The sequence below is a fragment of the Sceloporus occidentalis genome, unplaced genomic scaffold, assembly GCF_023333645.1.
Source record: "Sceloporus occidentalis isolate IW3139 unplaced genomic scaffold, rSceOcc1.0.p SCAF_8, whole genome shotgun sequence".
Classification (NCBI taxonomy): domain Eukaryota; kingdom Metazoa; phylum Chordata; class Lepidosauria; order Squamata; family Phrynosomatidae; genus Sceloporus; species Sceloporus occidentalis.
The window spans coordinates 7,151,035-7,167,289 of NW_028316988.1; the positions used below are offsets into that span (position 1 = coordinate 7,151,035).

Sequence of the window (16,255 nt, forward strand, 5' to 3'; positions counted from 1 at the left end):
AAGATAGGAAGAAAATCAATATATTTCAGATGTGGTGCTGGAGAAGAGTACTGAGGACTTGTTCCATGGACCGCCAAGAAGAGAAACCAATAGGTCTTTGAACAGATCAAGCCAGAACTCCTCCTGGAAGCCAAGATAACTACATTGAGGCTGTTGTACTTTGGACACATCATGAGAAGACAGGATCCATTAGAAAAGACAATAATTCTAGGAAAGGTGGAAGACAGTAGAAAAAGAGGAAGAACACATACTAAGTGGATAGAGGAGATCATGACCCTGAACCTGCAGGATCTGAACAGAGCAACTGAGGACAGTGGGGCTTGGAGATGTCTTATTTACAGGGTCACTATGAGTTGAAGTTGACTCCAATGCAGCTATCAACAACAACATAGTCCCAACAACATCTGGTGGGCCACAGGTTCCCCAGCCCTGCTGTAATGGCAACCTTTAAGTAGACTTAAGTCTACTTCTACAGATTCATGGTGTGACATGCCCAGGGCCTCATTCCCACTTACAAATAAATCAGTATGTGATACGAATCAATGGCTCAATTCGACATTGGATCATGGTTCCCACTACTTTTGCCCCAATCACAATTTCTGTCATATTCTGGCATCAAAATAACCCACTTGTGGTTCCCCTCTTGGATTTGCTTCAGTGATTCAGATTGAGTGGGAACCCAGGTCGTTTGAATCAGTTCAAACCGATTCACAATCCAGTTTAAAAGATAGTGGTAATGAGGCCTGAATGAGAATAGTTGGGGGAAATGGGATAAATGTCGGGAACTGCATTAATTCAAATATCAATAGCAATTCTGGGAAAATTGAAGTTCTTTCTCCTTCCTTCCTTCCTTCCTTCCCTCCCTCAGTTCATGTCTCTCAACTGAGCAAAGCCATTTTAATCTAAACTGACAGGCCTTTGGCCTCCCTCCATATTGATGTCATGTTTTCCCACACTCATCTGCCACACAAACTCTGTGAGGCTGCAGGTGTGGGTTTCCTCATTTAGCATCTCTTGGCCAAGAACATGTGCAACATCATATTTGCTGATGAACGTAGAAATGTAAGGATGACCTACTGGATGAGAATAACCCACCTACCTGGTTTAGCATCCTGCACACTCTCCAACATTTTACACATGAACACTCTTCCAGTAAAGCAGAACATTTCTGACAACCCACATAGTTCAAGGGCTGTGAGACCTTCCACAGTTGCCCCACTGCATAAGACCATGCAACCCAGAGGCTACAATAACCCAGTTGCACTGGTGGTCTCCACTGGAGTGGATGCACACGGCAGTCTAAAAGGGGCAGCGATTTAAGGCAGGGTATGTTAATACCTGTATATGGGGTCCATGAAAAAAGGAGATGGCTTAGCATAATGCAAGGATGGCTGTGGCGGCATCTGAGCCTGGGAAATCTTGGGTAACATATCACTGGGCAGGAGTTTCCTTTCTCCGTACACGTGGTTCTTTCGGGCGTCCCGGCTCCCGTTTTGACTGGCCCGGATGCGGTTGCCGATGCTCAGGTCGAGCGGCTGTTCCTCCCCGGACGGATGAGCAGGCAGGACTTTGGGAGGCGGCAAGGCTGGCTTAATTTCTTTTGGCTTTGTGGTAAGGTCAAAGGGTGACTCGGCGCTGGTGCTGCCCATTTTCTGAAGGTCCCTGGGCGACTTTGGTTCGGCCTTGACCAGCAAGCTGTGGTTGAGGGTCCGGTCCGTAAAAGGATACAGTGAATGGGGGAAATTGGGAAGGAACTGGAATGGAAACATGGAATGGTAGGGGAGGGAGGCCATCTTCTTCTCCTGCATGCCCATGAAGCCCGGCCCAAAGTACTTTTCTGCGATGGAGGCGATGGCCTTTATGGAGTCATTGGCGGCTCCCGCCATGGGAAGGAGCTGCTCCTCAGGTGGAGGGAAGAAGGAATGTTGGGAATAAAAAAGAGGGAGGTCGCTTATGTTGTTAGTGGAACTAGTGGATACGGAGCTGCTACTGAAATCGGGCTTGCCCTCCGCCTGCTTACTCTTCTCTTTCATTTTGTCCCGATCGCTCTCCGCATCGCTCTCCAAGTCGGACCCCGTCCCAGTGGTGGTATCCAAATCAGTGCCTGTGGTGGTGTTGACGTCCTCAAAGTCGCTCGCGTCGGACATGTCACTAGTCCTGGCTTTGAGCTTCTCCAGGTAGGAGTTGCCTAGGCCACCGCTGCTGTTGTACTTCTCCTCTCCTGAAGCCGGGTGACCGCTGTTGCTCACAGCAGAGAGAAGAGGCAAAGCTGGGTTGCCAAGAGGGCTGGGGAGCTTGGCGTCTTGAGTGTGGTTGAGGGGACTCTTGAGTAGCGGCGTTGGAGGTAATAAAGGGGGCCTGGGGTACAGCGATGGAGGGAAGATACCTGGGAACCCAGGCGCGAGGGCTGAAAATGCCGGGGGACCAGGAGAGAATGGAAGCCCACCAGGGTGCGGCCGGGAAGGGAAGTAGTCGTTGAACCCAAGGCTGGTGTGGTTGAGGGCCGGAGGCGGCTTGGACTTGTCCATCATGGAGCTAGGAGTCAGAGGCAAACCCGGTCCAAAAATGCCCCCCGGGTTATAATGGTTCTTGCCCTCACAGAACCGCCGGTGCTTGTTGAGCGAGGAGGTGGTGCTGAACATCTGCCCGCAGTCCTTGCACTTGATCTGGGTCCGGCAGTCGGCGTGCATGCGCTTGTGGCGGCAGAGGTTGGAGAACTGTGTGTAGGACTTGTGGCAGACCTCACCTAAAGCGTCAACAGAAACCAAAAGACCAAAACCCAATATGAAATTAATATGAAAGAACTGGTCTGAAACGAAGTCGTCTTTAAAACAACAACAACATACAGTTGGGGCAATATCCTTGTGGTGCATTGGTGACCTTTAAAATAATGCAAAGAGGCGAGCGTGACAATAGAAAAAGTTGACTTTCCCGCTTCCAAAATGCTTGGCACCAAAAGTGTTTGGGGTTTTGGAGATTTTCAGATTTGGGAACACCTGTATTTGTATGTAGGTGCAATAATGAGATATACACATTCGCCAGAATGGAAAGAGAAATGCTTTGCACCATACCATGCTGGAGAAGGAATTATCTATTAGGTATACCTGTCTGGGTGACTTTGGGCAAGTCACACTCTCTCAGCTTCAGAGAATGGTGATGGCAAACCCCCTCTGAAGAAACTTACCAAGAAAATTCCACAATAGGTTTGCCTTAGAGTCACACAGCAACAGGGACACAACAACAACAACAACAACAACAACAACAACAAATATTTGTCTGCCAATTTGTTTTCTTGCTGCATATGGCTAACAGGCAATACTGAAATGTAATCTCTGCTTTTTCAAGTTCTTTAACTTTGAAATAGATAAGGATTGGACAGCCCTTGAAAGAGAGGATTGCCCTTGGGTGTTTCCACACTGCAGAATTAAAGCAGTTTGATACCACTACCAACTGCCATCATTTTATCCTAAAGAATCCTCTGAATTATAATTTGGTGCAATGTTCAGCCTGGTCTGTGAGAGAGATCTGGTGCCTCACCAAAGTACAGCTCACAGGTTTCTGTAGGCCATCTAAGTAGTATCAAACTGCTTCAATTCTGCAGTGTGGATGCACCCAAAGGATGCAAAGGATGGAGAACAAAACGTATGAGGAGAGGTTGATGGAGCTGGGCATGCTCAGCTTGGTGAAGAGAAGACTGAGGGGTGATATGACCGTACTCTTTAAATACCTCAAGGGTATTTAAATACAGAGGCAAGGGCAGGTGGACCAAGTTTAATGGTCTGAAGTTCCAGGAGGACAGATGTTGATTGAACATTAGAAGGAACTTCTTGAAGTGAGAGCAATTCGGCAGTGGAACCAGGGCCTCTTTCTCTGGGTGTCTTCAAAAAAGAGGCATGGAGGTGCTTCAACTCAACGATTCCCAAACTCTGGTCCTCCAGGTGTTTTGGACTTCAGCTCCTAAAAGCCTCAGCCATGTTGGCCAAAGATCTGGGATTCTGGGAGAAGAAGTCCAAAACATGTGGAAAGCCAGAATGTGGGAGATGAAGTCCAAAACACATGGAAGGCCAGAGTTTGGGTATCACTGCCTGGGTGGACATCCTGCACTGAACAAGGAAATGGTCTGAGCATTGGATTACAAACCTTGAGACCAGGGTTCGATATGCTTTGATTGTGAGTTCCTGCATGACACGGGGTTGGACTGGATGGCCCTTGGGGTCTCTTCCAACTGTAGGATTCTGTGATTCTATGGAAACCCACTGTGTAACCTTGGGAAAGTTGCATGCTCCCAACCTCAGAAAACCCCATGATGGGGTCGCCATAAATCAGAAATGACTTGAAGGTACACCACCACCACCACCACCACCACCACCACCACTACCAGGACTTGTTAGGATATCAAGTTCCTTCCAACTCTATTATTCCCCATTGTTTTTCCATAGCAATTCATAGAATAATAGAATCCTAGAGTTGGAAGAGACTACAACGGCCATCCAGTCCAACTCCCTGCCATGCAGGAACTCACTATTAAAGCATACCTGACAGATGGTCATCCAGTCTCTGTTTAAAGACCTCCAAGGAAGGAGACCGTACCACTCTCCAAGCAGCTTGTATTGTCAGAAAGTTCCTCCTAATGTTGAGATCCTAATGTTGAGCTTGCATCCATTGCTCTGGTTCCTGTTCTCTCGAGCAGCAGAAAACAAGCTTGCTCCATCCTCAATGTGACATCCTTTCAAATACTTAAAGAGTGCTATCATATCACCCCTTGACCGTCTCTTCTCTCAGATGCAAGCTCTCTCTCTCTCTCTCTCTCTCTCTCTGTGTGTTTTTGTGTGTCTGAGTTGTGTGCAACGCAGTGAAAAAGCTCAGGCGCACCAGGCAGCGCTCGCGGTGGAGTTCAGCTTTTAGCTTGTCAAAAACCCTGCCACCCATGTCTACTGAACAAACAGGAGCTCTCCGAAAAGAAAGAAAGAAGATGGTGAGATTTCGTCGTCGGCCCTGACCTATAAAATTACACCGGGGGGGGGACTCATGGCGCGGCTCAGGATATGTGCAATTATTGCAGCCGGCTGGGTTCTCTGAGACGGCCATGACAACTTACATATGAAAGGTTTGACAGTGCTGTGGATGTGCTTGTGTTGCTTGAGGCCCGAGGAAGTGGCAAAGGTTTTCCCACAGTCTGGGCAGGCGTGGGCCCGGGCGCCAACGTGTTGAGAACGGATGTGCCGCTGGAGGTTGCTGGGGTCGGTAAACACCTGGAAGGAGGAGAGGGAAGGATTTTCAGGAGAAACGATACCAAGAAGAGCTACATTTTTGTATTCATCTGTATGCATTATATGCGATATCTGCACAAACAATAAGAAATGGCTAGGTAGTGCCCGGCGATGTTGGCACGAAGACGGACAAATGAAGGCATTGCCTTCTGACAAGAATTCTGCCTCCAATGAATAGAAAGAAGTACATTAAAAAAGCACAATTCCCATAGATATATGGGGATAATGGGAACTCTATAGTTCTGGACATCCTCAGTTTGGGGGAGTCTATGCTAAGGCATAGGTTTCCCACTTCCAATCATTTCTTTTGCTTGAAAGCTCATCATCCCTCTATTCCCCAAAGAGGAAATTCAAGGCAGTGTTTTTCGTTTGCAATGGGACATGTTCAGTATGTCAGCCTCATAATAAACGTCTACTCTGCTCCTTTCCTTTGCATCCCAAGGGTTACCGCCTCCAAGGAATGCCATGACACCCAGCCGTACCTTGACGCAATTTTCACATTCAAACCGCTTGCCGCTGTCGTGCGACATCTGGTGACGGATCAGGTTGGATTTCCAGTTGAAGGCCTTGGGGCACTGGTCACACTTGTATTCCCTTTCTTCAGTGTGGATGATCATGTGCTGCTCCAAGCTGGCACAGAAAGAAAAACCCAAAAGCATTACAATTCACTACCATAGAGACGCAAACCAGGTGCTAGAGCAGGGACCATTTAGCTTGTTTGTAACCCCAATCCTGCAAGACAGAAGGCATTGCAAAATATCTTCCCTTTGCTCATCGTTGCCACTGCACAACTAGCATGTCCTGGCATGACCAGATGCCATATCATAAAGGAGGACAAGGCCCTGCAAAATGCACAACGTTCAAGAAAAATGTCAGACGTTGCAAAATAAAAGCCAAGCTCTGGTGCCGCAACAAACTACAATTCCCAGAATTCTATGGCAGTTAAAAGCAGTGCATCTTGGCTTCTAGCAACACACCTTGAAAGCTCTGCACAGAGGCAATGAAGCTTGCAAGGCTGTTTCCACCTGAGCGCAGTGGAATTTGACACACACACACACCACAAATGTAGTTGGCAATTGCATGGTGGAAAAATTCATCTTGTTCACCGTTGAATATGAACCCACCCAGCTTGCACTTTTTGGACTAATTCTCAAACCAAAATGCAGTTGTGCACATCCATGTAGAGCATATTTCAGATTTTGGGATTTTGGGAAGGAGACCCAACTTGTACGTTGCTAAATAAATTACATTTGTTTTAATAGGGTTACCTGTATTTGTTTGGGAACATCCTTTCGCAATCTTTGCACTCGTGGATCTGCCCGTCCGCACCACTTTCCTGCTTGATCTCCTCGCTCAGGGTTTCGTAAAGGGAACTGACCGCGTTGCAGGAGTATTTCTTGTGCCGCCTCATGTCCATCTTCGACTGGAAGAGTTCGTCGCAGTCCTCACAGCGGAACGTGTGCACTTCTACAGAAGGATGGAGAAAATAGCTTTCTGTGAGTCTTTCGGGCTATGTGGCCATGTTCTAGGAGAGTTCGTTTCTGACGTTTTGCTGGCATCTGGGGCTGGCATCTCTCAAGATGCCAGCCACAGATGCTGGCGAAACATCAGGAACAATCCCACCAAAAAACTATGGATGCTGGCCATGAAAGCCTTCGACTTTACAATGGAGAAAATGTTAGTCATGGGCAAAGACATCATGGCTGGAAGGAGCCAAGGTCCCTGAGCAAGTTGAGTACATTCCTTGAAAAGGGATATTGCCTAGTGTACTCCAAAGAAGCAGCAGGTGTATGCAAAGCTTGGAAAAGTTACTCCTTGGACAACTACTCTTAGTATTTCCCCAGCCAATTTTAATGGATGTAATGGATGATTCTGGAAGTCCAAAAATTCTTTTTGTCCCAATTCTGAACATTATTGTTGCTATTGTGTGCCTTCACGTTGTTTCCAACCCATGGCGACTCTAAGGTCACCCTATCATGGGGTATGTTACTTCAGAGAGGGTTTGCCAATGCCATCCCCTGAGAAATTGTGACTTGCCCAAGATCACCCAGTGGGTTTTCATAGCCAAGTGGAGAATTGAATCCTGGTCTCAAGAGTCCTAACCCTATGCTAAAACCACTATGCCATGTTGTCTCTCCAATAATTTGACCTGCTTTGAATCTGGTCAAACTATTTTCAGACCTATCCAAGTATCGTCTTCTGTAGCCGGCAGCAGCTCTTTGGAATCTTTGGAATGAAAATGGTTCTGTCATTGCTTGCTATCTGATCCTTCAAATGGAAACTAAAAGAGATGCTGGGAACTAAACCAGGGACTTTATGAAGGTAGGAAGGCTTGCTGTCATAAAGGTATGGTCCCCAGTTGTTCTTATGTGCCTTCAAATCGTTTCCAACCTATAGTGACTCTAAGGCAAACCCAGGGTTTTCTAGGCATGTTATTTCAAAGGGGCTTTGCCATTGCCATCCTCTGAGGCTGAGAGATTGCGACTTGCCCAAGTTCACCTAGTGGGCTTCCATGGCTGGGCAGGGATTCGAACATTGTGCACCAGAATCATAGTCCGACACTCAAAGCATTACAGCATGCTGGCTGGAGAGGAAATCTCAAAAGAAGCAATCTAATGCGAGGATGCTAAATTTACACAGTTTAATCTTAATTCTTAGATAATTATGGATCTCCAAAAAGGAGTGTCCTTGCATTTTTCACACTCAAAGGCGTTCTCTTTTCTATCAGTGCAATGCAGATTGCAAATGAGTCCCCACTGCATGTGCAGATGCTAAAGAGACTTTCAAGACAGGGTTCGGAGCAGTCTGAAGAAAGATGCCAAACTCTTTGTTTTAAAGCTCTCTCTCTCTCTCTGTGTCTGTATTGGGGGAGCAGCTCTAAAGTGCATAATAAATTACTGTCGTCAGGGTCAAACAAATTAAAACGGGGGCAGCTATTACTGAGTTTACAAGACAGCATCCTGACCAGTCTGCCAAGCCAAACAATCCGCTGAGCACTGTAAATTTTCCAGCAGAATGACTTTTGGGAGAGAAAGCTGGGATGGGGCCGAATTTTCCTCCTCTCCGACCGTTCACTGAAAAGAGGAGCTTTTCAAGTCCAGCTTGGGTTTTGCTTTAGAAAAGCATCTGCCCGCTCAGTTTTGGAAGCCTTTTTGGAAGTCAACCTAGTCAGCGTCAACACTAATTTAATGCTGGGAACAGGCGTTGCAATGGAAAACCACCATGTTATGGATGGATCAGCTCATGCAAAGTTACTCTTTGAGCTTGCGTAACTTTTACGGGTTACTGGTTTGGCCCAGTGATTCCCAAACTTTGGTCTACTAGATCACCCCCCCCACACACACACACACACTTTGTATTCCATAATTTTTGAATGTTGAGCAAGCTGGCTGAGGTTTCTGGGAGCTTGCATCCATTGCTCCATGTCTTAGTCTCTGGAGCACCAGAAAACAAGCTTGCTCCCTCCTCAATATGACATCCCTTCAAGTATTTAAACAGGGCTATCATATTACCTCTTGACCCTCTCTTCTCCAGGCTAAACAGCCTCAGCTCTCTAAGGCGTTTCTCATAGGACATGGTTTCCAGACCCTTCACCATTTTAGTCCTTTGGACATGCTCCAGTTTCTCCACATCCTTTTTGAATTGTGGTGCCCAGAACTGGACATAATATTCAAGGTGGGGCCTGACAAAAGCAGAATAGAGTGGCACTAATACTTCCCTTAATCTAGACACCATACCTCTATTGATGCAGCCTAAAATTGCATTGGCCTTGTCAGCTGCCGCATCGCACTGTTGACTCATGTTCTACTTGTGATCTACTTGGACTCCACCTCCATCTCCATCTCCATCTGAATCTTCACCTCCACCTGCATCTCCACCTCCATCTTAGACTCATAGACTCATAGAATCATAGAGTTGGAAGAGACTGCAAGGGCCATCCAGTCCAACCCCATTCTGCCATGCAGGAAATCTCAATCAAAGCATCCCCGACAGATGGCCATCCAGCCTCTGTTTAAAAACCTCTAAGGAAGGAGACTCCACTACACTTCCTTACTGTCAGGAAGTTCCTCCTTCTCTTCTTCATCTTTATCTTTATCTCCATTTCCATTGCTCCTGCTCCTTCTCTCTTATTGTTTACCTTCACATCATTTCCAACTTCTATCAACACAGAGGCAAGAATTGTTTGGGGGTGGGTGAGTACCATTCCCTTCCTTTGAGGCTGTTAGAGAATGACTTGCCCAAGATTGTCCAGTGGGTTTTCATGATGGAGCAGGGATTCAAACCCTGGTCTTCCAGAATCTTACTCCGGGAGAGGAGGAGAACAGATACCAACATTGGGCCTATCTAGAACCCTGGGAATTGCCCAAGGAAGCGAGTAACTGCTGATATCAGCTTTGCCCTCATCTTGTAGGAATGCATGGAGATAGGATGTGCTATATTTTGGTGCTGGCCATGTGCCGTAATAAATTCATTCCTATTAAGAATATCCCAACCCTAATTCAGGCCTATGGCACGAAGAGGAGAGATCTCAGAGCTACATTGTCAGTCCTCTCCATCTGATCCATATTGCATGCACTCCTCCAGGAACACTCAGGACATAGCTGGAAAGTAACCAACAAACTAAACTAAACTAAACTAATATGCCAGGCCATAATGGCTTTCAAAAAGAGCGAGGGGGGACCCAATTATGTACCATCTACATGCTAATCTCCCAGAACTGTAGATCTCAAAGGAATTCAAGAGCCCTGTTCAAAATCCCTGCCGCGATAAGGGGGGGGGGGTCTGTTGCATTTGGCAGCCGTTTTTTGTCTGTTAAAAAATGATAATTATCTTTGTGTGGAACATTTTAACCTTTCTTTCCTAATGCAATTCAGCGTGCGCCTGGAGAAGCGAGGAGAGAAAGCCCTTTCTTTTTTTGGAAGGTAAAAGGGACTTGCAAAAGCCAAGTATTCAAAAGTAAAATGTTTGATGATGATAGGGCTATTATGTTTGGAAAGCAATTAGTAAGCGACTGCCGGAGGTAGATCAATATGGTCAGATTTTGCAAAATGGAGCTTTGCTGGGTCCCAGGTAGCTAGGGGCGTTCGCTTTCTTTTTGGGTATGGTTCGGAAGCTATCATTTCAGAATAAAAATAAAGCCAAACCTACGGGCCCCGACAGATTGTCCAAAATAAGTCCGTTCCCCGCTGCTTTGGATTTCTTTTCCTCACCTTGATTTAATTTCCAGTACGGTTTGAGCGACTTAAAGGGAATGGAGAGAGGGGTCGTCTCACCTTCCAAACTCGGTGGCATGTTCCCAGCGGAGTAAGCGCCTTCTTTCGTATACGTCAGCAGCTCTTCTCCGGGTTCAATTTCTCTAATGACTTTATAATAAATCTAGACATTTACGACAAAAGGACAGAGAAAGAGAGAAAGAGAAAAAGAAAGAGAAGAGAAGAAGAGAAAAAATTAAATCCTCACAGCCACTTTGTCTCTTGTGCAAATTTTGGGCAGATACGGCATGCTGTCAATGGATTGGTCTGATAATGGTCCACAATTTAACCTTTTTATGACCAATTGGTCCTATGCCAACTTTGTCAGATGTTCATGGTCTGAAAATAATTTGATAACACACAAAATTCACCCCATTTCCAGTTAATTTCCAGTTGTATGTATTGCGCCCGCATCGTACGCGGATGCGCTATACGCAGATTTAACCCTATGCGAGACACTGCACATGAGTGGGTGGTGTGTCCCATTGGAACGAATGGGGCATGTGCCCGTAGCATGTGTGTGCCACTGCACCGCCACATGCATGAGCCCCATTCATTCCAATGGAGCTGGAGCATGTGCGGAATTCGGCTTACGCGGGGGTGTCTGGAACGGATCCCGTGCGTAAGCTGATGGCGCGCTGCATATTTTTATTAACTTTTATCACATATAAAATACCAATTATACATACCGATATAAATGTACATGCCATACATCAATTTTACTTCCTCACATCTTTCTCATTTCTGTATCTTCATCAACAGAGAATTTTTACCTCTATCATTTTACTTAATACTCTTCTATGTAAAAGCCTGGTAATCAAAAAGGCGACCCCTTGAATTTTGCCAGTTCTTGCCAGTCCTTTCCTCTGAAACATAGCGCCTGGTATTTGTTGGTGGACCCCCCTCCAAGTGCTAACCAGGGCTGACCCTATTTAGCTTCCAAGATCATACAAGATATGGTGCCTTTAATTGGTTTTCATCTGATATTATTTTTCTAGATTGTATTCATCTGCTGTAGATAATACTTTATTTTTAATTGTATTATTGGACATATTTTATCAGGCCGTTATCCTGCCTCGATCCTCAGGGAGAGGCGGGAAAATAATAGTAATAATAATAATAATAATAATTATTATTATTATTATTTAGGGTATATGTGCTTTTGAGTTGTGAAATGCAAAAGGTTTTCTCAGGCAAAGGATACTCAGAGGTGGTTTTGCTAGTTCTTTCCTCTGAAATAGATAGTCCCAGGTATCCGTTGGTGGTCTGCTATCTAAGTACTGACCTAAAGGATCTGGTGCCTTTAAAGTACTTAGGCTCTCAGTGTATATAATACAATGGCCTGTTACAGACTGCCAAAATAAAGCTGCTTTGGGTCTCTTTGGAGGTATGCTCTTTAAATGACGCATGGGTCCTAAGAGTCCGGAGGTCGTGCCAAAGCCACACTCCATTCCTAAGCACCGGAGTGCAGCTTTGGTGCAGCTTCCGGATTCTTAGGACCCATGCATCATTTAAATAGCATACCTCCAAAGAGACCCGAAGCAGCTTTATTTTGGCAGTCTGTAACAGGCCAATGATGTAAAAATCTGGGATTATGCCAGTCACAAAGTGAATAAGGAAAACAGATATCCAGGAGCATTTGCAAATGAATGTGGGCCCTCCACATTCACTGGGGTCAAGGGCTCAGGACCCCGGTGAAAGTGGGAAAACTGCAAATTACAAAATGCTATTGTTTATTAACCCGAGAGAATATCTCTCTTGGGATCTGTAGGTCCTTCAGCACAAGTCTATGGGAAATGTCCACAGGAAACTGACCATAAAATTATACTGGAGGGACTGCCAAATGCCCCCAAAAGTGTTCTCTCTAGGAATCTGCAAATACACTTGTCCCTCCATATTCACTAGGGTTAGGGGCACAAGACCCCCGTGAATATGGAAAAATGGCAAATAACAAAAACACCATGTTTTGACCTGAGATGACACCTCTCTAGGAATCTCTAGGTCCTCCAGTGCAACTGTGTGGTCAATGTCCAACAGACACTGACCACTAGACCGCACCAGAGGAGCTACAAATGCCTAGTAAGAGTGTCCTCTCTAGGAATCTCTCGGTCTTTCAGTGCAACTTGACCATAGAGTTGCACCGGAGTCCCTAGGTATTCCTAGAGAGAACATATTAATCAAATCCATGAATACTCAAAGCCACAAATATGGAGGGATGAGTGTAATCAAATTTTTCAGAAGTCCAAGTTGCAAATGTGGAGAGCTGACTGCATTATTTCCCTCTCCATCAGTGATCCAGACCTCTGTTCTGCTCCTGTATTTTGAATGAGGACCATAAAGCAGCAATGCATAATAAGACAAACGTACCCAATATGCCGCCACTCATCTCCACATTGCAAAAAGGGAACGCACATTTTGAAGGAAAATCTGGCAGGCATGCATTAGAAGATGAAAATAACCATAGAACAAAAGGGGCAGGTGACTTTGCATATGTATGGCATTTTATAGTAAGTGGCAGAAAACAAGCTTGCTTCTTCCTCAATATGACATCCCTTCAAATATTTAAACAAGGCTATCATATCACCCCTTAACCATCTCTTCTCCAGGCTAAACATCCCCAGCTCTCTAAGTCTTTCCTCATAAGGCATGGTTTCCAGACCCTTCACCATTTTAGTCTCCCTCCTTTGGGCACGCTCCAGTTTCTCAACATCCCTTTTGAATTGTGGTGCCCAGAACTGGACACAATATTCCAGATGGGGTCTGACCAGAGCAGAATAGAGTGGCACTATTACTTCCCTTGATCTAGACACTATACTTCTATTGATGCAGCCTAAAATAGCATTAGCCTTTTTAGCTGCCGCATCGCACTGTTGACTCATGTTCAACTTGTGGTCTCCTTGGACTCTCAGATCCCTTTCACACGTATAGGTCTCTTATTCAGCCAGGTGTCCCTCATCCTATATCTGTGCATTTCATTTTTCTGCCCTAAGTGCATATCATGTACCATCTTCACCTTCTTTTCTCCAGGCTAAGCATCCCCAGCTCCCTAAGTCATTCCTCATAGGGCATGGTTTCCAGACCCTTCACCATTTTGGTCACCCTCCTTTGGACACGCTCCAGTTTCTCAACATCCTTTTTGAATTGTGGTGCCCAGAACTGGACACTATTCCATGTGAGGCCTAACCAAAGCAGCATAGAGTCCACTATTACTTCTCTCGATCTAGACACTATACTTATAGAATCATAGAATCATTGATGCAGCCTAGAACTTCCTTGCCTTTTTTAGCTGCATTCACCCCAAGGCCGCGTTATTCCGGAACCGAGATCACGGACCACAAAAACATGTAGTAGCAACGTAAAGGAGGCTGCACTGCAATGAAGGATCCTCTAACAATGTCAATTGAACAAATGTATCTTTTTACTATTGATCAAATTATTCCTTGGAAGCCAAAGAACTTCAAAAGCAAACTTTCATCTTGGGGCGTTCTTTCCAATAAGACCCTTCAAATCCCAACCCATTTGAAAGCTTTCCTTAAATTTGGATTTGGCGCGCTGTGGAATTGAGCGATATCTCAATGTTTATGGTAATGGAAATATTGCGCTGCCCATGAACACACCAAACATTAAAGGATCATTCGTTGACCATCTAGAACAAGACGGAGAGAATGGCATTGGCATGGTTTCGCTTGCGGGCACAAAACAACATGCGCCTTCCTTTTTTGCTTAACCTATCCTTTGGGGAAAAAAGTGAATCTATTCTGGTCTTTAACCACGTATAATTTTGATCAAGAGATACGGCCGACTCTTGAACCGTTTCAAAAAGTTATTGTCAATGGCTTACTGCAGCTGATAATGTTGGCCTTTCGAGAAAGCGACCTTTTTAATTTATCCACAAGAGGGCACCATTTACCAATTAAATTTATGTTCACTGTTGTCTGCTACATATATATATATATATATATATATATATATATATTCCTCCCTTATATTTGTATTTTTAAAAATCTATTCGAGGTTACAGGGTTGTCTCCTAAGCCTTTATTGAACCCCATTTTTGGAATCTCCTTCCCATGAGTCCAAATTAAAGACTATTCGATTCGGGGAAGCCTTCCAACCTTCGTTTTGATTTTGTGACCATATTATTGGTATTAATTTACACTTCCATGGTCTTGTTTTAACCGTGTTATAGTAATGTTTTATTACTTTTATAAATTGTTAGTATTAATTTACACTTTTGTAGTACTGTTTTAACCACGTTATAGCAATGTTTTATTAATTTTATCATCTAGTTTGTGGTTTTAGGTTGTGCGCTGGAGGCTTTCATTTCTATTTTGGATTGTCTTCTCTCCTTTGTAAAGGAGTATATCCTATGATGCTATACAAATAAACATTTTATATATATATATATATATATATATATATATATATAATATTAATATTTATAATAATAATATTTGTATGTGAGGACGCAAGAAGAAGGGTTCCACAGTTCAAATGAGTGAAGACTTTAAAAGTAGAACAACCAAAAAGCACTTGCCCTTTCTGTAACGCAATGGATGAAATAATAATAATAATAATAATAGATTTATTTATATCCCACTTTTCCAAAAGGATCAAGGCGGATTATAAATTAACATAAATCTCTTTCAAATGCAGTTGCTCCCAACTTAATACAAAAGCAAAATCATCACCGCAGAAATCACACCCGGGGGACATGTAATGATAAAAGACATCTGCCTATCTAATACAAAACATGCCCAAAAGCAAGGCAACTTTCAAAGGTCTTGGACACTAGAGGAGCGTCCTGTGCAAATCCTTTTTGGTGTTTTGAGCACCCATTGAGCCAGCGCATGAATTCCGCTTGCTGCTTTAAAGGCATCTTTGGAGGCCTGCACATATCCAATATGGTTTTGGACTTTCCTTTTGGTAATGGAATCAAGATCATGTCGCTGAGTGCTTTCCAAATGAAAGGGAAAAATCTCTTTCTTTCTTTCTATACAAGGGGCTATTTAAGGGTTCATTGGGTATGTTGCGCTAAATGAGCAATATTTTAGATCCAGACATACAGACAGTGCGCAAATAATAAGATGTCCTCCAGCCGAGCCTTTTCCAAATTGCATTAGAAAAGAGAGGCTTAGATGGTTCGTCGTATGCAGTCCTGACCAATGCAAGCCAAACAGAATAATATAATACAATACAATATAATATAATATAATATAATATAATATAATATATTGGATGGATGGATGGATGGATGGGAGAGAAAGGGAGAGGAAAGAAAAAAAGAACTGTGAATTAAAGGTCTTGTAGCACCTTGAAATAATCGGGTTAAATTGTATTTTAAGGGTCGGTGGGGATGATGGTTTGCATATGTATATTTTAATGTTGCAAGCCGCCCCTATTGCATTTCGTAGACAGGTGGGATATAATAATAATAATAATAATAATAATAATAATAAGTTGGCAGCATGAGCTTTCCCAGACTTCAGCCTACTTCCTCAGATGCATTTGGACTGAAGTCTAGGAAGGCTCATGCTGCCAACTTCTTTCTTTCCGTCCCAAAGGTGCTCCCAGACCTCTCTATATACAGGTTCTGCAGACTAACGTGGCTATAGTTTTTGGTGGATTTTTCGGGCAATGTGGCCATGTCCTAGAAGAGTTCATTCCTGACGTTTCGCCAACATCTGTGGCTTCGGCAACGTCAGAGAACACCAATAATAAATGCAACAACAG

General features: G+C 44.3%; 1 protein-coding gene across 2 annotated transcripts in view; it reads right to left on the reverse strand.

Annotated features, from left to right (window-relative positions):
* The window catches only part of LOC149307749 (histone-lysine N-methyltransferase PRDM16-like), a 371,547-nt gene that overhangs the window by 27,032 nt on the left and 328,260 nt on the right, over positions 1-16,255 (reverse strand). For both annotated transcript variants that reach the window (XM_089534389.1, XM_089534390.1), the window contains exons 5-9: positions 10,544-10,646; positions 6,539-6,737; positions 5,753-5,900; positions 5,099-5,252; positions 1,339-2,746 (exon numbers count right to left, since the gene is read on the reverse strand). In XM_089534389.1, the coding sequence (XP_089390515.1) occupies positions 1,339-2,746; positions 5,099-5,252; positions 5,753-5,900; positions 6,539-6,737; positions 10,544-10,646 (2,012 nt within the window). The remainder of the gene's footprint in view (positions 1-1,338; positions 2,747-5,098; positions 5,253-5,752; positions 5,901-6,538; positions 6,738-10,543; positions 10,647-16,255) is intronic.